Source organism: Orussus abietinus, unplaced genomic scaffold, assembly GCF_000612105.2.
Source record: "Orussus abietinus isolate OABI.00-Male unplaced genomic scaffold, Oabi_2.0 scaffold203, whole genome shotgun sequence".
Taxonomy (NCBI): Eukaryota; Metazoa; Arthropoda; class Insecta; order Hymenoptera; family Orussidae; genus Orussus; species Orussus abietinus.
In genome coordinates this window covers 149882-172373 of record NW_019394350.1, presented here as the reverse complement: position 1 = coordinate 172373, position 22492 = coordinate 149882, and the positions used below count along the sequence as shown (strand labels likewise).

Below are 22492 nucleotides of genomic sequence, written 5' to 3'. Positions count from 1 at the left end.
AGCATGGATATTTAGTCCGTCTCATAAGCGCTTCCCCTATTTCCTTAATTCGTTGAAAAACTATAATACACGAGTTCTTAAACATAGGGACTAGAGCGTTTCCTTGGCACAATAAAGAGGTATTGCAATAGGTATTCGTATCGTTTCCGGCATTTTCGCGTAACTTTTACGTGTGTCGTTGACAAACGGACGAAGCACCGATTTAACCCTTTGCGGTCGATGCCGCCACAGTGGCGGCATTCGCAAGTCATCGTAGAAGTCGATACTGCCACAGTGGCGGCATTCACAAGTCGTCGTAGAAGTCGATGCCGCTACAGTGGCGGCATTCACAAGTCGTCGTAGCAGTTGGTGCCGCCATAGTGGCGGCATTTGCAAGTCTTCGTAGAAGGCCGTGTCGCCAGCTTGGCGGCATTCGCAAGTCGTCATAGAAGTCGATACTGCCACAGTGGCGGAATTCGCAAGTCGTCGCCGAAGGCCGTGTCGCCAGCCTGGCGGCATTCGTTAGTCGTCGTAGAAGTCGATGCCGCCACAGTGGCGGCATTCGCAAGTCGTCGTAGAAGTCGATGCCGCCACAATGGCGGCATTCGCAAGTCGTCGTGGAAGTCGATACTGCCACAGTGGTGGCATTCACAAGTCGTCGTAGAAGTCGATGCCGCCACAGTGGCGGCATTCGTAAGTCGGTGCCGCCACAGTGGCGGCATTCACAAGTCGTCATAGAAGTGGATACTACCACAGTGGCGGCATTCACAAGTCGTCGTAGAAGTCGGTGCCGCCAGCCTGGCGGCATGGTCATTAAGGTGGAGTGAAACACGTCGAGGAACTCGATCGACGTCGATAAAGAAGATTTTTCTAAATACCTGCGTTGCCGGCGTTCGTTTTTATATTGACAGCTGAGTCGAATTATATTGGGTATTGTACCAAATGGCATACTCCACCTGTCGTTTTCGTACAATAATTATAAAAAAATCGAAGAAAATATTCAGAAATCCTCCGGATTCATGGTTTCAGAGGCCCTAACTGACTGCAGAGGGACCCCCTGCGCCATCTGTGATTTCCTGGTCAATTAAATTTTCACTCCGAAACCTCATATTTCCATCGTCTTGGCATAGAAGCGTATACAACACTTTTTCTGCCTTTATCCCGTTCAAATGCGAGTTTATCGATTACCAGTGTTCTAAATTCTAAAAAATTAAAATTGTCCTGAACCTTTAGTTTCTCGTATCAGAGCCTTCGATAATTGTACATTGATCGAAATATGAGAGCTCGACGCCATTTTGGTTCTTGTCTGGGCTGAGTTAAAAAAATTTGTTAAAAAATCCAAATTTTTAATGTATCAGGATAATTCTTAGATGATCACGAGTCATGTATCAAAGATTCGGACAGTTTGGTCCAATACTCTTAAAAAAAGTGTTGTATTCGTATCGATTGATTTGAGGGGGGTTTCACTTCACCTTAATCCCTCAAATGGTGGAGGAAATTATTTTGTTTCGGGCATGGAGATGTGCGTCATATGCTAAATTTACTGGCTGGTAAATTGACTAGCTGGTACTCCCATAAGAAATTTGCCGATCGCAAAGGGTTAAAAATTGATAAGGGGCTTCACCGAGAGAAAAATATGTCGCGCCCGTACCTGTAACACGGTCGGTACACTTAGAGAAATGATCCTGCGACGATTTCGAAAACGAATTTTATTCCTACTATCTTCCGTTATCACGACATCCAACTTATCCTACTTTTTGGCACGAACTTGACCGTGTCACGTGTCCCACAAACATCGAAAATACATACACTTTGACCTCTACACCTTCTACAATGCCCGTGTACGAAAATCTCGTTTTATAGTCGCAGATACATTAAGACCGATTAATGAAGTATCTTTTATCTCACCAAGTGTTCCAGTTTTGGGCGGATTAAGTACTCCTTGAAGCGATCGAATTTCACGTGGAATACGAGGTGTATACCGAAGAAGGAGAGTGGCCGATAACGTTAAAGAACAACGAAAGCTGAGTTAATTCAGGGGAATCTAGATGAAGGATCGAAGGTAACACTTTCCTCTCGGTATACATTATCGTGGTAGCGATTTCTCCGACTCTTTTAATGCTTCGACGTCTTGCCAGGTCTCTCAATGTTGACAATTGTAGCCGCAGTTCGTATAAAGATGCGTCCTTTGGTGGTCCCGTAGATGGTGGCGATGCTTGAATCTTTTCTTGCAACTCGAGCACTGAAATCTTGGCCCAACTCCACATTCGAGTCGCAAATGCCGAGTAAGGTTGCACTTGTGCGAGTAGGTCCTGTCGCATTTCGGGCACAAAAAGGGCGGCCGCTCCTTCAGTTCTTTAATCCTTTTCCACACTGAAACATCAAATCATCAAACATCAAAGTGCTACCGCGAGATACGAGTATCCGCTGAGTACGACGAGAAAATAAAGAGACACCAATTCATGCTGCGGCAGACAATAGTGGGCCCAAATCAAAGACAAAAATGTCCCAAAACTAGACAAAAGAAATTCGATCTGTATCTCTGTGCCCTCCTTCGGGTACTTACACTTTACATCGCATACTTATTTCATAAACTACTAATTATTATTGATATTCATCGAGGAGCGACTTGAGGATTCGGCGGTTACGTAGATTATTCGTTACGTTACATTCTATTTGTTTTGTTTGTTTTTTTGTTAAATGCGGAAATAGGTTTTTATCTATCATGTATTTATTTCATTGCTTTGTACAATGTACTCTCTCGTTAGATTGTCTATCCCCTCCGCTTATGTGTAAAATTCCTGGTGTGTACAAACGTGTACAATGGTTTTCAGACTTTGTTCCATTTGCGTGTTCATCTTCTTCGAACAGACTTCTCACAGTTGGCCCTGTATCGGTTTAGTCTTAACAAAAATATATCTTCTACGCGCATAAACTCTCTTGCCCGGAACTTTGGTTCATCACAGTCCATCGATTACTCATCTCGTGGCAAAAGAAAATAGATTTCGATCGTTCCTACTGTTCCTATCGACATTTTTCTTTGTCCCGACTTACACGTAAACGTAAATTCAAAGGGTAAATCAATGATTTAAACCAAAGTGAAGCACGAGAATCATTCTCGGATGAATTTTTTCTAACGTTTCTCCATCAAGAAAAAATATCTCATCTCATAACGTCATACTTGTATGTCCTTAAGCTTTAATCACGATAAGCCTTCATTCAACTAATCTATAAATAAATGCGACTGACTTGAATATTCGTTAACGAACATAAATTGCACCTTTTAGTGACTAAACGGTACATGGATATATATATACGTATATTATATCTGTCACAGTCTCACTCTTCCTCTTGAACAAAAGGAACCATTAGTGGCAGTGTATAATCCAAAATTTGGTATCGCATGGAATAGTAAAATGGAAGACGGAAACTAATAACTGATATTTTTTGTCAGTCTTCAAGCTGTAAATAAAAAAAAATAACGGGATGGGTTCTGAGAAATTATCTAACCAACATTTAATGAACAAGACCACTGCACCCTCGGGGCTAATTTCCGCAGGGTTCTAATACATACTGTTCTAACACGGAAATGAAAGAAAAAAATGTGAACCCTCCCGAAACTCAAGAAACCTGCTCGAGACCGCATCGAAAAAATGAAAAACCATCCAACGAATAAAATGTCTAACAAAACGCGACTGGAGTTCCTTGCGGCCTGGGTTTTTCTGAAATGAAATATCACTTTGATTAGCGACGAAGAAAATGATCAGGACTCCTGGCTAGAGGGATGGAATGAATATTCGCAACCGAGACAGCCTCGGTTTAGGATTTCTGGTGGGTACGCATGTGGAGCATAAGGTTGTGCTTGTGTTTCGATTTCTTGTGGCAAATTGGACACTCGAATTGCGGTTCCACGCCGCATTCGAATCGGATGTGCCTGTTGAGGGAGTGATGCCTCGCGTATGCGTTTCCGCATCTTGGGCAAGAGTATCCGGAAGCATCTTTGGAGCTCGCGGAAACGTTATGGTTGATCCTTGGACTGGTCCGTTCGCAAGCAATGGGGTTGACGAAGAGATGCTTTGGATCGCTAGAATTCTGTACATTTTCCACCTCCTGGAAGTCCTCGACCAGTTTTCCAGGCTCCTCGATGAGCTTCCCAGGGTGCTCGGAGGCAGAGCTCGAGAAGGAAGCTTCGGTCAGCTGATTTTCCGCCATGAGTCGCAGATAGAGACTTTGGTACTGGTAGTACCACTCGATGGCAGCCCCTGGAGAGTACTTGCGCTCTAGAAAAGACACAAATACGTTCAGCTGAATATATACCACGATCCCCGACTGGTTAGCTCCTTTTCCGGGCTTTTTCGACTTGGCTCGGCCACCACTCGTCTATTCTTGTGCTAGCCACGACTAGGGACAGAACGTAGGACGAACACAAAACGAGCTCAGGACACGTACCAATCACCACAAGCATCGCGGTTTTTCCGATTCGCTGTAACTCGACAATCGATTCCTGGGTTTATCACCTCATACCGCCCCTCCATTTTTCCCGCTAATTTCCAGGATTCGAGTCCTTCGACTGCGGCGATCTCGAGAGCAAGACGAGTCGGCCATTCCTATCGAGACGGAGACCCGAGAATGAGACTGAAATTCGTTACAAGGGTTGCGCTTCCGCTTTTATTCGTTATCCAACAGGTCGATCGATAGATCTATAAATGTACATAGAAACTGCGAGTGTACTTCGCGAGTAGGTTCGTTCATATTTTCGAAAACCCCAATGGGAAACCTACCTCTCGGTCGGCCTTAAGCTCGAGACATTTGAAGAAGAGGTTCGATTCGCGGTATTCCGGGAATTCGAAGGATGCCGGGGCACTTATTTTTTGTCTCACACCGTTTTCCGGAAACGTGCGCCCGGTGACGGGAAAAGTACGGGAAATGTTCCGCGAGTCAGCGATTTTTCCGCAGCTTGTGTCTACCCTTGTAGTGCTCGTTGAGCTTGTACCGATGATAGAACCTTTTCGGGCACAGCCGACAGCAGAATTTTTTCTCCTTGTTCCCACACTCGACGCGCTGGTGTCGCAACAAGCTGTCCCTCCACTTGTAAGCCTTTCCGCAACCGGAGCAAACGTTGAGGGTGCTACCACCGTGCAACAAGTTGACCGCACTTTGAACCTCGAAGGCAGCCGGCAGGAAGTGCATTCGCGAGGAGAAGGTGTCTGAAAAGGTAACGAAGAAGCCCGTTTAAAAGCAGCTCCGTCCAGGAGAAATAAGAACCGAGTTTCGGTCATGGTTCGTCCCATCAGCCCGAAAGCTCGCCTTAAACCCCTACCCGATACACCCGATTCGTGCCTTACTCGGAATAATTGTTCTCCGGGAACATTTGCGACATATCCCGACACATGTATGCAATCGATCGCCCAGGATGCATCAATTCCCGGCGTTCCTCCCGATCTCCTCGAAGCAGCCCTTCGAGATACGAGGCGAAAGCGTTATCGAGTTTCTTTATTGATGAAAAAGATACAACCGATAGACCGCATCGCCCGGGGTTTCCTAAACCGAGTCGGAAGGTTCCTAAACCGCCGTTCGCCTTCCTCGAGGTTCTCTTCCGAGTGTTTATAACAAAGTCTCCTCGCGTCCCGATTACGGGCCGTGCATGGCGAAAATGTGGTTGCGCAGCTCGTATCGGTACTTGAACTTCCGGTCGCACTTGACGCAGGAGAACCTTTTCTCCTTGTTCCCGCAGTCGACTCGTTGATGTCTCCGCAAGCTGTCCTGCCATTTGTACTTCTTCCCGCAATCCGTGCAGACATATTGCGGATTCTGGACGGGGATGTAGGTGTCTCCCGTGAAGACGTTCGCCATAGAGTAGTTCGAACAGGGCTCCTCGCAGGATTTCTCTCCCACGGGGAAGTTGTCGAAGCTTTCATGGGGTTCGACCATGTTCAGGGTTTTCCTCTCCAGCATCCACAGGGCGTCGTACTCCTTCGGGTCGTCGCCGCGAGCGCTCGAGTCTGCGAACAGAACGGACGAGGAGGCGGGTTAGACGTGCTCTACCGAGGAGAAGAATCCTGACTTTACTCACCCCGAGGAGGACTTGATAATCGAGCGACCGAGGCTTAAGAAAGGCAGATAAGACTATCTGACTGCCTTCCGACGAGGGAGCGCAGCGGGATTCGTGGGACTCCCATAACCGGCCTCCAATTTCCGTAAGCTCGTTTATTCGGGGTGATTAGTCAGCTTCGAGAGCTCGGTGATACAGGTATCGATAAATGTACACAGGCTGCGAGCCTCCGTGGACGGAGCTTTTTCGCGACAGAGCACGCACGAGCTTACATCGTATTATCGGTTACAACCCACCGATTTCCAAGTAGGCGCGCTTTTTAAATCCATGCACGTCCCCTCGTATCAAACGAATCCGGGACCTCTATGTACGAGCGATAACAGGTAGCGGACACAGGTGTCGCGATAGACTACTTTTATGTACAAAATTGTTAGGTGGTAGTGGCATAATCGTACAGCTTCGTCGCCCGTTGTCGCGGAAAACCTCCGTGTACGCCCGCGTTAACGAGTTACTCTAGTTTACAAGGGGCGGAGAATCGCCGCTGCGATTTCCGGCACTTGGAAGGATCGCAGAAAATCCGCGAGGATGTCCGAAGGACACTGGAAGCGATCGAAATCCAGCCTCTTGAAGCTTCTGCCGGAAGGACCGCGAGCCTCTCTTTGGGTCTTTATTTCGATGCTGAACTTCCAGGTCTAGTATATAACTTCAGGTTAAGTGAATCGTTTTAGCGAGTTCGTTAATTCTCTTCCTTGTTTCCGCAGACCAGGCGCTGGTGCCTCCTCAGGGTGTCGAGTCTCTTGTAGGTTTTTCCGCAACGTCCGCAGGGGTATTGCAGCTGCAGGATCTCGGTTTTCTGCTGCTCGTCGCGAAAGGACAGCAGGGTGTCGCACTTCTGCTGGTGTCTCTTCAGGCTGTCTATCCTCGTGTAGCCTCTTCCGCATCCGGTGCAGCTGAACTGCGGATATCGCAAGTTTTTCTCCTCCACGGTCGGATAGAGGACCGGGGGACTGCCCAAGAGGTAGCTCGCTTCCGTGTGGAAGGACACGCCGAATGTGTCTTCGGGACTCACTTTCTCCTCGATCCCCGGCGCACTTTCATCTGCAAAAGATATTAGCGATTTATTACGTAGGGGTCCATATTTGCGGAGATTCGCAGCTCGCGAAACTGCTCGCCGCGACCGCTCGATGATTCCACGCTTTGGGATCGATTAGAACTTCCGGGGGAATGACAGATTTCGGATGTATGAGTGTGTGCACGGGATTTAGGGTATGCCACATATCACACTGGAAATGCAGAGATGCTACTAGGTATCATAGATGCAAAAACCTCTGTATTAACGTATACCTTCTCTCCGATATCTCACACCTCGCGAATCCTGGGCTTTGGTTGCCGAGAGGTCCCTGGCTCTCGCGGATGGCGAATTATATTGTAACTCTGATTGTCCTCCTACATCTGCAATATGCAACTATGCAAATGTATAGGAACAGCGGGTAATGACGACAAAATCGGCGCTCACTTAGATATCGCAATTTTTCGCCCAAGATAACGCGAGCATCTCGGAATTCCAAATTAGAAAAATCGACAACTATTGTGTACTCGTCAAAAAATTAAGTAAGTCATATTGTAACTCCGATTGTTCTCCTACATTTGCAATATGCAACTATGCAAATATATGGGAACAACGGATAATAGCGACAAAATCGGCGCTCGCTTGGATATCGCAATTTTTCGCCCAAGTTAGCGCGAGCATTTCGGAATTCCAAATTAGAAAAATCGACAACTGTAGTGTACTCATTAAAAAATTAAGCGAGTCATATCGTAACTCCGATTGTCCTTCTACATCTGCAATATGCAACTATGCAAATATATGGGAACAACGGGTAATAGCGACAAAATCGGCGCTCGCTTGGATATCGCAATGTTTCGCCCAAGTTAACGCGAGCATCTCGGAATTCCAAATTAGAAAAGTCGACAACTATTGTGTACTCGTCAAAAAATGAAGCAGGTCATATCGTAACTCCGATTGTCCTCCTACATTTACAATATGCAACTATGCAAATATATAGGAACAACGGGTAATAGCGACAAAATCGGCGCTCGCTTGGACGTCGAAATTTTTCGTCAAGTTAACGCGAGCATCTCGGAATTCCAAATTAGAAAAATCGACAACTATAGTGTACTCGTCAAAAAATTAAGTAAGCCATATCGTAACTTCGATTGTCCTCCTACATCTGCAATATGCAACTATGCAAATGTATAGGAACAACGCGTAATAACGACAAAATCGGCGCTCGCTTGGATATCGCAATTTTTCGGCCAAGTTAACGCGAGCATCTCGGAATTCCAAATTAGAAAAATCGACAGCTATAGTGTACTCGTCAAAAAATTAAGCGAGTCATATCGTAACTCCGATTGTCCTCCTACATCTGCAATATGCAACTATGCAAATATATGGGAACAACGCGTAATAACGACAAAATCGGCGCTCGCTTGGATATCGCAATTTTTCGGCCAAGTTAACGCGAGCATCTCGGAATTCCAAATTAGAAAAATCGACAACTATAGTGTACTCGTCAAAAAAATGAAGCGGGTCGGATGTACATGAAAAGGCACATTGTATGCATCGGGGGAAAAGAAGATAGAGAATCGTCGTTTGCGTAAAACTGATTCGTGAAATTCCGTTTTCCTTCGGAAGCATCTGTGACATCTAATTCTGCGATTCTCCCGCTCTTATCCCACGACACGTATCGACTTATTATTGTAATGAATTGTCAAAGTGAATATCGAAAAGGTATCGGCCGCTCTTAAGGAAGGAGAGTAGAGAAACGACGACTTTACTCCCGTGCGTGTCTCGATTTTGATATTCCGGTAAAAAAAAGAAAATATACTCCAGTTCCCCCGCGGTCGATCAAAATGATTCGATTAGCAAATTCTCCTGATTTTGACAAATCGGAGAGAGTGTTTGGCCCTGTTAGCGAAGAGACGCGCGGACGGCGAAAAATGCGAAACTCCGAGTCTAGAGAGTGGAAATAAATTCGTTCCATTAGATGAAAATATCATTTGATACGGTCTGTCTCGGTCTTTTTCACCTTCTGCGCCTCCCTCCGCGTTTCGTGCACTATGCTGACTTTTTTCCGACCTGCTGCGAGTCCTTAGGAAAGTGCATGGACTTGACGTGATTCGCCAAGATGGTGGACCTCGTGAACTTCATGCCGCACCACTCGCACACATTTCTGTTAGGATTGGTACCCCCGCAATAATGTTTCTCGTGTCGGCGTAGACTGTCCATCCTAGAGAAAGACTTCCTGCAAGCCCTGCAAACGATTCGCCGGTGGATGGACTCTTTCTTGACCGCGTTAGCGCGGGTCTTCTTCTCGACGATCGGCACTTCCTTGGAGGGCGTTAACAAATAGTTCTTCGTTTCGATTCGCAGAAATTGTTCCGGTATCAGATCCTCCTCCTCCGGGAACTCTTGCTTGACACTCCACACAGAACTCAAAAATGGACCTGCAGAGGAAACGGAACTTTCGTTACGGGTTACGATCTCGCTGAGACTTCTCAGAGTCTTAATTAGAGATTATAGCTATTAGTAGGAAGGGTTGGAGATTCACGAGTAAGAGTAGGGTAAGCGTGGGGGTAATGAGGGAGTAACGAGAAAGCACATGCAAGAAGTCCAGAGCAAAACGGAGTTGCGGGTGGTCGGTTTCGGAAATTCTCGGATAATTCTCGGAAAATTATCGGAAAATTCTTTACGGATATCGTGGGATGATCGGCGGTCCCCTCGGCGCTCCTCGTTCAACTGAACATTTATTCCCACTCTGCAGAATTGCCCGTGATAGCAACACACGTGCATCCGAAATCCGATTTCGGGTACTTTGCGACTCACTTCGGGCAGTGACCGTTGATCTCGTTTATTTACTCATGGCAGAACAGTCGGTGGTTCCTTGAAACCTCCTTAGCGAGATTTTTAATACCTTAAGACATACTATGTACAGCTTCCCAAGTACGCACTCGACGTCGCGCGAGTACTTGCGTCAATCCCAGTATATAAATACGGCCCGAAACCATTAACCAGCCATGCAAAACGTGAACGATTCCGTCGACCCTCGATTCGGTACTTATGAACCCAAACTCCCTTCGTTCCACCTCAGTCGCGATCGTTTAATCGCTAGCACCTTCTTAACTATTAGAGATTACGGAAACTCTTCAGGGCGGGTCAAAGTTCGCGTCGACTTCTCCTTTTCAAAGACTTTTCCCTTCCATCGGCCGCGGGGATTTCCCATCTAGAATGGTCCAGGATCCGCCATGTGCTTTATCGACACGTGGTCTTTCAGCTGGTATCTTCGGAAGAACTTCCGGCCGCAGAAACTGCAGGAATAGCGGCCCTCCTTGTCGCCGCACTCGGATTTCTGGTGTCTCCTCAAACTGTCCATCCACGTGTACGACTTCCCACACTCCCCGCACACGTAGTATTGCTTGTTGGATTTAGAACAACCGGAGGAAACCGGGGAACTCGTGTCCGTCGTCCCAGGAACCCAGAACATAGTTCGGCCGGGGAATGGCTGCGCCGCATCTGCGAAAGAAAATTATTTTAGTACCTGTTCTTAAGCCGGAAGGTGTTCGATGAGTCTTCAGGTGTTAGATGAAATTATATCCTCGCTATGTCGGTACTCTTTTATTATGGGAAGTGGTACAGGAAACGGGAGTGCGAGGCGCACGACCTCGACTGATCGAGTAATGGGAGAAATAATGTGAAATTAAATGAAACGTCATCGTCGACGTTAAATGTCGCGCTTCCGGCAATCCATCATGTGCTTGTCCAACTCGGTTTGGGTCTGAAATTGCTCCTTGCAAGATCCACAACAATGGGACTTGGTCGATCTTCCGCAGAAATACTTGACGTGTCTTTCGAGGGTCGCCACGTCGGTGAATCCGATTTTGCAGGAGAGACAGAGATGCAAATCCGTCACTTTCGAGGGCTTGCGAACGATGATGTTGGGCTTCAATTTTGTAGGCCTGTTTTTCGAAGCGATTGGGCTTGGCATCGATGATGGCGGAATCGGTAGCACGGCGATTTTTCCCTCGCTGTTCGTCGCGTTCTCCAGGAAACCTAGAGTCTTGATCAACCAGGTAGCCTTCGGGATGTTGGAGCCTTGATGTCGGGACGATCCGATGCCTGAAATCAAATTCGAATGCTGATTTGGAGCACGAGGAAAAACAGAGAAAATCGCTCGTATTAGGCCGAGGGACACGACTTTCGATTAGTGCTGGTTAATGCCTTAAGGACAATGTAACACAAAACGAGAAAAAGGTACCCCTTTTCATCCGGGGGAATTTTCTGGAGGTGTGGAATAATCGATAATAATGTTAATTATAGTAATTAGGGAAATGGATTGACCTAGCTCCGTTGTTATTCCCACGGAGAGAGGAAAACGCTGGTCTGTGGACAAGTCTTGTCGTGATATGATAATGGAAATTGGTATTTTAGAGCACTTCCGAGATCTGGATTCGAAACCGTCGGAAAGAAGGTGGAGGTTGAGGAGTAGATGGTGGAAATGAATTCGTAGCGTCCGGTTTCCATGTCTGTAAAAATAAACCAGAGTCATCGGAGGTTCGTTAAAGTGTATTTCCAGGATCGAGACATTCGGCAGACTCTTAGGAACCGCGGTGCTTCGAATTGATGTGCTTGGTGAGCTCGTATCTCCTGTAGAACATTTTCAGGCAGCCCTTGCAGCGGTACTTGGGCAGTTTTCCGCACTCCAATCTCTGGTGTCTCCTGAGATTATCCATCCATTTGTACCCTTTGCCGCACTCCCCGCAGAGGAATCGCTGGTCGTTAACAGGAGTAGACTGTCCTCGGTGGCGTGGGAAATTGTCCAGCTTCTCGACGATGTCCAGGACGTCGGAGGACAACTCCATGGCCGCGATTTCCTCCCCGATGATGGTCGCATCTGGAACGTGAAAGAGCGATCGGTCACTACTGCTCGTTTTCCGACACGTCGAGAGCGGAAACCGCAGGTTGGCAGATTGGCACCTGAAAGAAGCAGAAATGGTCCGTTAAGAAAAATCCTGGCCTTACCGAGGGTAAATTAAAGAGACCTTTTCGCCATTCTGAGGATCAACAAATGCAGTTTCCTTCCCTCCCTCGGGGAGGGACATTTCTTTTTTCACGAAAAATGCGTTCTTTAGGGGCGCAGAGATCGCAGATCTGGCCACGTCTGGTGACATCGAGTTCGTGTATTTTACAGGAGATATCGCAATGTACAGGTGACAGAGTCGCGTCGACCGGGACGCGTTACACCGTCGGCTTGGAATGGTGCGCGATAACGTGTTCCCGGAGTCGGTCGCGCCTGAAGAATTTTTTATAACAAAATTGACACTCGTTCCTGGCCTCCTTGTTGCCGCATTGTAGCTGATGTCGACGTAGGTTCCACATCCAGGCGTACTCCTTGCCACATTGGCCGCAGATGAAGACCTTCTTGCCGAGGTCCGACGTCCTTGCCGTCAGGGACACCGGAGACGACCTGTCGGACTGCGTGTCGGGATAGTCGTCCACGGGGGCGGACTTCTTCTTCTTCTTGACGGTCCACACCCCAGAGATGACGAGACCTGTCGGTACAGAAGATTCCAGAGTTAATCCCGAGAACCGGCAGCCTTGGCGGGAAATAGCCCCTCAAAGATAGAAAAAGGCCCTCTCCTTATCACTCGACCCTGAAGAGAGGGTCGCTCTTGGACGGGTTAGCCTGAAATTGCGGGATGCTCGGGACAACATGCGGGGAAATCGCTCCTGAATGGACGATCCCTTTTTCGAGGCTTTACCCCTCACCAGAAGTCGTTAGCAGGAAACTCCGGAAAAGTGATCGAGCCGCCTCGAAGACCGGCCAGGATCCAGAAGGAGCGATTACGTTTACGCGATTGATTTATTCGTTACAGTAGATACAAATCCAGAGAGCCTTGAACGATCCGACTCCCTCCGAGGAAATGCTCGATTCTCTTAATCTATAACAGCGAGTAACACGAAGTCTTTGAGACGGAACCGCGCTCGACGCCGTTTTTTAAGGCTCGCTCGCACCTTAAATCCCGCCAACGGGTTCGGCACCCACTTTTTTAATCCTGGTAATTTTACGCCCTGCGTTTACGTCGCCTCGCGACGCCTTTATATTTCGTGCATTCGGAATTCTACGTGGCACCGGATGGGCGCGTGATCATTAAATCGGACTCCTTATCCAAATCTCTTACACCGGATTGGTTAATCGGTTAAAATAGTACTACTCTCAGTTAGACAATTAAACCACATCCAACCGTTAACCCAAATCGAGCTCTGGGCTGATCCTTGTTTGTTGAAATTGAAAAAAAAATACATTAATTCGGTAATTAATTATTTAATTAATTTAGTGTCCTATCGAGGTTGGAACCCGATCGCACCTTTCCTTCTCTCGCTTTTCGGGGATTCGTCTTAAGACGATGAGATTTCCTCCGCAGTTGCGTGACGGGAATTTCTGTTTCGCGTTTCTTGGACAGTCTTTGCTACTACTTCTAGTTATCTATCGCGCTATTAATAAAAGGAGAAATAAAAAAACGGGCGCTGGGACGTGGATGCTCTTTTTTAGTCGCTCTTCTTCTCCATGATCTCTCTCAGCTTCCTCTCGCAGCCGACTATGTGCGAGTTCAGGACGAATTTGTGCTTGAACCGTCTGTGACAAATTGGACAGACTTCGCAAGGGATGACACCGCATTCGAGTCGCTTGTGTCTGCTCAGGGACGTGGTCGCTTTGTAGGACTTGCCGCACCTGTTGCACACGTATTTCCCGCCGCCATCTTTTCTGCCCCTGCGCTCGACTTTCGCAGGAAGTTTGTAGCCACCTGATAACGAGTTCCCCGACCAGGACATTTCGGTGACCTGGGACAGCAGCATCGACGTCAGGGATCCTGAAACGAAAGGTCAAACTCGTTAGAGTCCCGAAATGGCGAGTCTTCCGTCAGCGCTGGAAGATAGCTCCCCCTCGATATATCGCATGTCCGATAAGGAATTTCTCACCGATATTAGGAAACTCCCTGAGACCGTCTACACGGAATCTACATATAAATAAATCAATTCGGCTGGACTCGTAAGAGAAAAGGACCTCGCGCAAAATTCGGAAATGGAGTTTTTCCAACTCTCCTGCACCGGAGTGTTAAGCCATTTTTCTTCGGCGATGGGTCTTTTTTCTTTCTTTTCGCATCGGTGTATATTTACATATGTACAACATGACACGGTTGAAACAACGCAGAGCTTGCACAGTAATTTATATTTCGTCCGGCCGAGATTTACGGAAATTAGGGGAAATTAATCCTCGAGTCTAACAACACCTAGCCACTATTAGGACCGGCTCCTTTTATCGCTTAAAGCTCGATGTAGTAAATGATTAATTAAACGCGTGACTACGACACTTTGATTGTCAAACTTAACGAGTTCTTAACAGATATTCGAACTTAATCGTGTATGCTGAATTATTAGTCGCTCGAGCAAACCCCGGGGTGGAGGCGAGGCAAATCGTTAGAAAACTCCCTTAAATTTCTACTAAGAGTGCTTTGCAAAGGGGCGAGATGTACAGGGGTGTAACGAAAATATATATATATATATATTCGATAAAATATATGTCGACGGATTCATGGCTCGCGGCGGTCGATTAAATGGTCTCGTAAAATTCCTTCTTTCGTTTGCAGGAGGCAAGATGGCGCGTGAGCTTGAATCTGTGGGTAAACTTCTTCCCGCAAATGGTGCAACTTTGTCTGGGCTCGACCCCGCACTCCAGTCTCTGATGTCTCCTCAGGGAAGTCTCCAGTTGATAACCCTTTCCGCATCTAGTGCACTTGTGGATCACCGGCCTCCGGGTGTACTTGAGGTTTTCGATGTTCTTCACCGTCAGCCTCGGCACTAAAAAATAAAGGGAAGGTTCGACAGTCAGCGATGGAAGAGAACGAAAAACGGGGCGCGAAAAAAGGGTAACGAGAGGACGCGAATGGGGCGCGAGTACACTTTAGTGGTTCGGAAATGCCTTAAAGATATTATTATCGACAATCTCTGGCAATGTACATGAGCGTAATCCTCTCTACGAAGTCGGCCATTCTGAAATATGGTACATAAATCGATTTTCCATGTTCTTGTTTCTTTTTCTTTTACCAAGTCTCCCCGAGAACGGTCTCACCTAGGATGAAGAAATCAGAGTTTCTCAGGAACTACCTTACCTGAGAGTCTCTTAAATGTACCTGTTTCTTTTCTGTTCTTTTCTTTTTGCGAGAAAGTTAGACGGTATGTCCCGAGCTAAAACCAATAAACCTTTATTACGTCGGTCTGCTACAACGAGTCGCATTTTACAGGGTCGCCATTGTGTCACTTGTGGTCCATGCTAATCATGTGTCTCTGCAGGTGGCACTTCCTCTTGAAGTTGCGCTTGCAAAGGGGGCAAACGAAGGTGCTGGATGATTTCCTCTGACGCTTTTGTTGATGGCCGCCGCGTTTGGACGACTTTTTGCGGTCCAGAGGGACGGCATCTTCCGTCAAAGGCGCCGCGCTGGGGGATTCGGACATGTCTGAAAACCACGACAATCGATACGTTAGAGGACCGTCCAAAATAGGTGAAATTCAGGCGAGGATGCGGCTGGAACTAGGAAATGAGGGTCGCATTCGACTACGAATTAGATAAAAAAGACTTTTTCATGGAGTCATTGCGCCATTGTAATTCGAAGATAACGTAACGTTAGAAGAGATAGAGGGTCTACCGCAGAAAACGGGACGCGTTACACACGATACACCATTTCTTGAGAACGGGTCGGCGCAGTTTCCAAAAAAGAAAGGAAAAAAAAATAGAAGAAAAAACAACAAAAAAGAGCTATTGATAACCCGAGATCACAGATATGCGTCCGTCGAGGTGTTAAGTCAAACCTGGGTGAAATCAGTAACTTCTGAAGTACCCACTTTTAGCAGTTCAACACAATTCGTAAAAAGCCACCACTCTTCGAGGTCCTTGGCTAGGGTGCCAAGGACCAAATTGTCCTTTCGTTTTCCTTGATAACAGGAAGGACAGATTCGATGCTACCGCTACTTTTTCACCGGAAGTCTCTACTTTTACTCTTCCTTGTTCACAGGTTGATCGAGTGAATGAGCCTCGTGTGCGATTGCCAGCGGTGCTTGTGCTTAAACTTTCTTCCGCAAATCGGGCACTCGAAAGTCGGGTCCTTTCCGCACTCGACGCGCAAGTGTTTTTTGAGGGAATCTCTCCAGAGGTACTGCTTCCCGCACTGGAAGCACATCCAGGTTTTCTTAGAAGAGGCTGAAAGAAGAAAATCGAACGTCCGTTAGCTCTCTCCTCCATCAAGGTTTCCGAGAAGTTCAATACAGCCGATTTTCGAGAACAATTCGCGCGTCTACCTACCTATCATGAAATACAATATGGAGGTGGTTTTCATACATTTAGAGAAGACATTTCGTATTCCATCTAGAGTGAAATAGGGTAGAAATGAGAGGCGCGCATTCGATCTTAACCCTTCCTGTATTCTCATCTCTCCCAGAGAACGTCTTACCTGAACGTCTCATTTGTACTCGATGTCACTCTAAAAGCGTAATTACTACACACGGAACGTGAACGAAAAGGGGGTTTCCAAGAGAGAAAGAAATTTATTGCACTTCGCTCGAAATGGGGAGGGGTATCAAAAGTGAATTCATCTCGGAGGTCGAGGAAGAAGTCTCGTTCAACGAAGATCGAGTCGGTGGACGCGCCTCGAGTGCGACTGCCATCTGTGCTTGTGCTTGAATTTTCTCCCGCAAATGACGCACTTGAAGGTGGGCTCCTTCCCGCACTCCACGCGAATGTGGTTCATCAGAGATCCCCTCCAGACGTAACGTTTTCCGCACCGAAGGCACATCCAGGTCTTCTTAGGGAAAGCTGGAAGAAAACGATCGAACGTAAGTGAGAAGATCCGGAGATCATCGAGATGTGCCTCGAGGTTGTCCACCCTTCCTCTTGTCCAACCTCGGGGACCTCCTTCGCGGCTCTAGTTCTATGCAACGATCGTGGGCGTGTCTATTCGCTAGGTACTTCCGGAAGATCCGAATAAGTCGAGCTGGTCTTGTAGGAAAATTAATTTATTTCTTAGCTACTTAGGTACCCGCGTGCAGAAACTACTCGCTCCTTAGTTAAGGTGAAGTGAAACATCCTTCAAATCAGTCGATTCGAATACAACACTTTTTTTTAAAGGTATTAGACCAAACTGTCCGAAACTTTGACACATCACTCCTGATCATCTAAGAATTGTCCTGACACATTAAAAATTTGGATTTTTCAAACAAATTTTTTAACTCAGTCCACACCAGAACCAAAATGCCGTCGAGCTCTGATATTTCGATCAATATACAATTATCGAAGGTTTTGATATGAGAAACGAAAGAGTCAGGACAATTTTACGACAATTTAGAGCACTCTGGTAATCGATAAACTCGCATTTGAACAGGATAAAGGCAAAAAAAGTGTTGTATGCGCTTCTATGCTAAAACGATGGTAATACGAGGTCTCGGAGTGCAAATTTAATTGACCTGGAAATCACAGATGGCGCAGGGGGTCCCTCCGCAGTCAATTAGGGCCCCAGAAGGCATGAATCCAGAGGATTTCTGGAGTTTTACTTCGATTTTTTTATAATTCTTGTACGAAAACGACAGGTGGAATATGCCATTTGGTACAATACACAATATAATTTGACCCAGCTGTCAATATAAAAACGAACGTCGGCAACGTAGGCATTTAGGAAAATCTTCTTTATCGACGTTGATCAAGTTCCTCTACGTGTTTCACTTCACCTTAAGGTTCCGCCGAACGAGGAGCTTTAAGGATCTGTCAACAAGGATTCGTTCCATGCATGCGCCGAATGTGCGACTGCCACCGATGCTTGTGTTTGAACATCCTCCCGCAAAAGGTACACTTGAAGGTGGGCTCCTTTCCGCACTCTATCCTGACGTGGTTCATCAGAGACCCTCTGCAGGCGTAATGCCTTCCGCACTGGAAGCACACCCACGACTTGACTTTCACAGGCCAGTCTGAAAAATAAGCAACACCTCGGCATCAGTACTACCGTCAAGAAAAATCGATCAATTAATTCCGGGTTCCGCAATAATTCTTGATTCCATAACTTTACGTTTATCCTCGATCATCTTGGTACGTAAAAATCGACCGTCGATATCCTGCCCCGCAGAAATAAATATCGCTAATTTTTAGAAAAACGGCAATGATACAAGAATTTTGCAGATCTTCAGAGAAGCCCTTTTGCGGTGACGTGCTCTTCTTCGTCCATTGAGTCGGCTTGAATTTCCGGCTCGGTGAACGCCCTGAAAAACGAGGAGGTTCGTTAAACCGAGTTTAGAATCCCAGGTCTTGATTTCGAGAATTAAATGGTATCTAGTCCGATGTAGATTGAAGGGGTTTGCTCGAACTCAGTGCACCGAATTTCCTAAGCAAATATAGTACGCCCTTTATTAAACTCGGCCGGCGCGTTCGAGGGTTTACAAGGTTATCGCGGAGAGGAGTGGCGGCTAGGATTCATCTGTGGAACCAATTCTTGTTGTCCCTGTAAAGATGGAAGGAGGCGGCGTTTTCCGGCTTGTGGACGGTCTTGAGATGTTTGGTCAGATGATGCTTCTGCTTGAACCGTTTCCCGCAGATGTAGCAGGGGAACTGCCTCTCCTTCCCGCAGTGGCCGGTGTGGTTCCACATGGTCTTCTTGTTGAAGAACACCTTGCCGCAGATCCGACACGGGTACACCATGGTGTCCAGGAGGCCTGGAAGAGAAAAGAAACCACGTCACGGAAGGGAAGCCTCGGGCAATTCGCGTTTCGTCAGGCTGGACTATCGATAAAAAAGCGGTCTACTCGACGTTACCCTAAGCGATCGAGAGAAAGACACGGAGAAAGGAGAAAAGTGCCCTCCTCTGCATCCGTCCTCGATTCTCCGTGTCTTCCCCTTCCGTCCTCTTATTAATGCACAATTCTTTCCTGCCGAACTCGACAGGTCCTCTGTACCCTTTTCAGCTCTTGCAGAAGCTACTGATTCAGATGGAAGTTCGACGTCAGATGGGAGTGCAGTCGGTGCTTGTACTTAAATTTCTTTCCGCAAAGCACGCAGGTGAATTTCGGCTCCTGGCCGCACAAACGAACGTGCGTGTACATCGAGGACTTGCGCGTGTACACCTTGCCGCAGAGCTTACACACGTAGGTGGTGTCGGTAGCCAGACTCGCATCTGCAAAAGAAGATGAAGGAGATGTAGAGCAGCTCCTAGCCCGTCGAAAAACCGTCCACGAAAGGGATCTTATGCGGGAGGTTCTAGAGAAATTAACTCTTCGTCGTTTGATCGCGCACGAGTGCTCGAAATCGATCACCGGAATCGACAACGATTCGTCGACTAATTTTGGGCCATTTTCAGTTTTCTCGCCGTACTCGATAATTAATCATTTTTCTATATCGTTACAAATTTTGCAGGACACTATAATCGACATGCTTCCACCTGCTGAAGTGCCCCGCAACAATTGAATTTATCGAGTACGGCAAGAAAATGAAATTGATAAAAATCGTTGACGATAAACACCCCATGGAAAGTCAATATCTTTTTAGATAGATCGAGGGAAACGTTTCTGTACAGACACCGTGCATTAGGCACGATATTGGATGTCTTCTCAATTCGCATTTTTTTTTACTTATGTGTGTTCAAATCACAAGTCACGTTATGTACATGCGCACTGAGTAATTAGAGAAGAAATGTTTAAACCGCGTTTTATTAGCAATGCTCGATAATCGTCAGGTATAAATTCAGGACGATTTTCTTCGGATGACGTTTGTCGGTGAAAGTTGCGGCCGAATCGCGTCCTTTCTCTCGCAGCCTCAAGTCCTCCACTCGTCCCGATCTTGAAGACGATCTTGAAGTCGTCTCGACGAGGACCTGCAAAAACTCGTGGTTATTTCGTCAAACTCGAATTTTCCCACTCCTCGGGGTCGCTTCAACATTTCGAGACTGTCTTCAAGTAGAATCTGGAAAATCGAAGCCGTCCAATAATTCTTACCTCTGATCCATCGGATGAAAAATATCTTCAAGTCGACAGATCAGATAATTTTGCGTTTTCCCGAACTACTCGATCTTTACCGTGAATGTATCAAACGTTTGCATTCTCTCTCATTTTGGATTAGAAACTAGAGTGAGAATTTCGAGCGTTTCAGGATAAGTGGTTGTGAACAGTCCCTCTCTAGTGAACAATCCCGTAGCAAGGAAGCGTAACATAATTTGGTTTATTGACCGCCGTCGAAACTGTAAAAGTGTGCGATAAATACAGTTGAATATCGATGCTTTCATTGCACACCGAGGATCTAGTCGAGCGACGTTTTCTTCCTAGATCAGTATAACCAAGGGACGTCAAATTTGTCGCAATGGTGCCGTCTCTTCAGGTGCTCCTTCAGGTGATGTTTATGCTTGAACCTCCTGCCACAAACGATGCATCCGAATTGCGGTTCGATTCCGCATTCTAGGCGCCGATGTTGCTGCAACGATTCCTTCCATTTGTAGGTCTTGCCACATAACTCGCAGACGAACGTCTTCCTGATCAGTCGAGGATCTAAAAATTCAAAACAGATAAATCGAAAACGATTACTCGAGTGGTGTATCCGTTCTCTCTTAGCCTATCGAGATGAGCGTCTCTTGCGGGCAGATTTCGGAGTTTTATATTTTAGAATGAATTTCATTCAAACTTATCCTTAAAAATCACAAAGCTTGAGAAACATCCACTCTCTGTCAAACTACGAAATTAATAACGAAAGGATGTAGGACGGTCAAGAAAAGAAAAGCAGCGATTAAACAAGACGAGGGGGCAACAAAAAGTCGCCACTTTCCACCTACCACTTTATCCATGTACATAATCGTATTTTTTCTTAATTGTACCACACACGCCCCTTCTCAGCCATACAATCTCCTTAGTGTTTAACGTGCAGGATTCATCCTTCCGAATTAATATAACTTTGGGGTATGCTTAACGTTTCACTAAATGAACAAGTACAAGGTACCGGCCTGCTCGACAATTAATTAACAAGGGGAACTTATGCCCGACTTATGGGAGCATTTCGGAGTAACGATACTTTGGTTATGCGGGATTTATGGTAAAACAATGTCAAATGACCACGGGTAACGAATACAAAACGTAGTCCGTACTTTGACACACATTTTGGCGGTAACGCCGTTGCAGGTCGATGCGACATTTAACGAAAATGTCTATAAAAAAACATTTCCAGCCGAACAACGACGCCAAGTATGAAAAGGGATTGCGGAATTTCGCAGGGATGCGAGTTTATTGTCTATCGCGGTAATTGCGATCACGTATACGAGGACGAGGTCTACTCGAAGTACTCTTGCTCGGGTCGAGTGTAAGTATGAACGTAAAGATGCTGCTTCAATTGGTCCTTGCGTCGAATTTTCACCATGCAGATCGGGCAAGTGAGTCTCGGCGGAATTCCGCACTCCTCCCGCTGGTGTCTCAGCAGCGTCGGTTTCCGCAGGTACTTTTTTCCGCACGCGGTGCACAAATACTTTCCGTCGTAGTCGCGCTCGTAGCACTTGAAGGTAGCCTGACCTAGAAAAAGAAACGGCAGTTAGTCGATGTTCTACCAAAGGTATTGCATATCTTCATCAATTAATCATTAGAAGGTCTGGGAAAACGACGGACAGAGACGAGGGAATCGCTCGCAAAGGTCCTTCGCACCCTAAGAGGTCCTTTGGAACACGAGATATAGCCTGTGGATATCTTCTTTATTTTACACTTGTCGGCTCGTTACAGGTTCTCGCGATAAGTGTCTTTACGATAATTCGCCATTTTCTGGGATCTCGTAATTTGGGCGACCGGAAGTCAAGCAGGACTCCAGGGAAAGGATTCGTACCGTGCACTTTGCCCACGACCCATGCGGCACGAAGATGAAGTAAAACAAGCGAGAAATTATGTAAAAACAAAAAGGACGAACATTTTTCCGAACATACCGTGTTGAGGAACTTATTATTTTTGTTTAACATCGGTGTAAGCTCTCAGAGGAAATTTTTGTTCTATTTAGATCGCCCATTCGCGGGGAGTGGAGGATGTACGCACAGCTGTACATTCGGTTTCTTTTTTTTTCCTTTTTTTTTTTTTCTATAAGAGAACTTTTTCTCCGAACTCAATAGAGCTTTTACACGTTCTTGCCGTTTGGAACGACCCAGTGATGGACGTTGATCATGTGCTTCTTCAGCATCCATTTGTGGCGGATCCTCGTTCCGCAAACGGGGCAGCAATGTTGCGGCCCTTTTCCGCACTCTTCCCTCTCGTGTCTGACCAAAGACTGCATCCACTTGTATTCCTTGCCGCAGGCTCTGCAGGAATGTCTTCCCAATCTCTTGTAGTAATCGGAGGAAACCAGGAAGCCTGAA

General features: G+C 46.5%; 7 protein-coding genes across 8 annotated transcripts in view; all 7 read right to left on the bottom strand.

The window, feature by feature from the left end:
• Positions 1-3798: 3798 nt before the first annotated feature.
• LOC105694364 (zinc finger protein 90 homolog) lies at positions 3799-5169 on the bottom strand. The gene is made up of 2 exons (XM_012414916.1): positions 4947-5169; positions 3799-4259 (listed from the first exon to the last, which is right to left on the bottom strand). The coding sequence occupies exons 1-2, from the start codon at positions 5167-5169 to the stop codon at positions 3799-3801; spliced, it is 684 nt and encodes a 227-aa protein (XP_012270339.1).
• Positions 5170-5515: 346 nt separating this feature from the next.
• On the bottom strand, positions 5516-6080 carry LOC105694371 (longitudinals lacking protein-like). Its single transcript, XM_012414978.1, has 2 exons — positions 6053-6080; positions 5516-5981 (listed from the first exon to the last, which is right to left on the bottom strand). The coding sequence occupies exon 2, from the start codon at positions 5932-5934 to the stop codon at positions 5611-5613; it is 324 nt and encodes a 107-aa protein (XP_012270401.1). The 5' UTR covers positions 5935-5981; positions 6053-6080; the 3' UTR covers positions 5516-5610.
• A 687-nt stretch (positions 6081-6767) lies between these two features.
• LOC105694363 (zinc finger protein 648) lies at positions 6768-9954 on the bottom strand. The gene is made up of 4 exons (XM_023431907.1): positions 9951-9954; positions 9171-9538; positions 7397-7496; positions 6768-7129 (listed from the first exon to the last, which is right to left on the bottom strand). The coding sequence occupies exons 1-4, from the start codon at positions 9952-9954 to the stop codon at positions 6768-6770; spliced, it is 834 nt and encodes a 277-aa protein (XP_023287675.1).
• A 360-nt stretch (positions 9955-10314) lies between these two features.
• Positions 10315-13922, bottom strand: LOC105694362 (zinc finger protein 726). The gene is made up of 5 exons (XM_012414914.2): positions 13646-13922; positions 12410-12640; positions 11695-11982; positions 10833-11207; positions 10315-10604 (listed from the first exon to the last, which is right to left on the bottom strand). The coding sequence occupies exons 1-5, from the start codon at positions 13920-13922 to the stop codon at positions 10315-10317; spliced, it is 1461 nt and encodes a 486-aa protein (XP_012270337.2).
• A 107-nt stretch (positions 13923-14029) lies between these two features.
• Positions 14030-15457, bottom strand: LOC105694372 (transcription factor Ovo-like 2). Its single transcript, XM_012414980.2, has 2 exons — positions 15360-15457; positions 14030-14948 (listed from the first exon to the last, which is right to left on the bottom strand). The coding sequence occupies exons 1-2, from the start codon at positions 15382-15384 to the stop codon at positions 14701-14703; spliced, it is 273 nt and encodes a 90-aa protein (XP_012270403.1). The 5' UTR covers positions 15385-15457; the 3' UTR covers positions 14030-14700.
• Positions 15458-18077: 2620 nt separating this feature from the next.
• On the bottom strand, positions 18078-18834 carry LOC105694373 (zinc finger protein OZF). The gene has a single exon (XM_023431919.1). It carries the CDS (start codon positions 18823-18825, stop codon positions 18601-18603), a length of 225 nt encoding a protein of 74 aa, XP_023287687.1. The 5' UTR covers positions 18826-18834; the 3' UTR covers positions 18078-18600.
• A 251-nt stretch (positions 18835-19085) lies between these two features.
• LOC105694366 (longitudinals lacking protein) overlaps positions 19086-22492 on the bottom strand; it is a 130289-nt gene continuing 126882 nt past the window's right edge. The window contains exon 7 of one of the 2 annotated variants that reach the window (XM_023431916.1): positions 19086-19297. In XM_023431916.1, coding sequence (XP_023287684.1) covers positions 19101-19297 — 197 coding nt within the window. In that variant the 3' untranslated portion in view covers positions 19086-19100. Of the gene's footprint in view, positions 19298-20317; positions 20661-22492 lie in introns of those variants that run through there. The other variant, XM_012414964.2, reaches the window with a different exon arrangement.

Coding starts and splice junctions, on each gene's coding strand:
- LOC105694364 (XM_012414916.1), bottom strand. CDS start 5,169: ATGCACTTCCTGCCGGCTGCCTTCGAGGTTCAAAGTGCGGTCAACTTG. Junction 4,260..4,946: donor GCTCAACGAGCACTACAAGG/GTAGACACAAGC, acceptor TGTCTTTTCTAG/AGCGCAAGTACTCTCCAGGG.
- LOC105694371 (XM_012414978.1), bottom strand. CDS start 5,934: ATGCTGGAGAGGAAAACCCTGAACATGGTCGAACCCCATGAAAGCTTC.
- LOC105694363 (XM_023431907.1), bottom strand. Junction 7,497..9,170: donor TTCCTAAGGACTCGCAGCAG/GTCGGAAAAAAG, acceptor ACATTTGCATAG/TTGCATATTGCAGATGTAGG. Junction 7,130..7,396: donor CAAAGCCCAGGATTCGCGAG/GTGTGAGATATC, acceptor TATCTTTTGCAG/ATGAAAGTGCGCCGGGGATC.
- LOC105694373 (XM_023431919.1), bottom strand. CDS start 18,825: ATGGTGTACCCGTGTCGGATCTGCGGCAAGGTGTTCTTCAACAAGAAG.
- LOC105694372 (XM_012414980.2), bottom strand. CDS start 15,384: ATGCGACTCGTTGTAGCAGACCGAC. Junction 14,949..15,359: donor ACTCGTTGTAGCAGACCGAC/GTAATAAAGGTT, acceptor TTTATTTTTTAG/TGCCGAGGCTGACGGTGAAG.
- LOC105694362 (XM_012414914.2), bottom strand. CDS start 13,922: ATGTCCTGGTCGGGGAACTCGTTATCAGGTGGCTACAAACTTCCTGCG. Junction 12,641..13,645: donor AGAGATCATGGAGAAGAAGA/GCGACTAAAAAA, acceptor CTGTACCGACAG/GTCTCGTCATCTCTGGGGTG. Junction 10,605..10,832: donor GGACAAGCACATGATGGATT/GCCGGAAGCGCG, acceptor TTTCTTTCGCAG/ATGCGGCGCAGCCATTCCCC.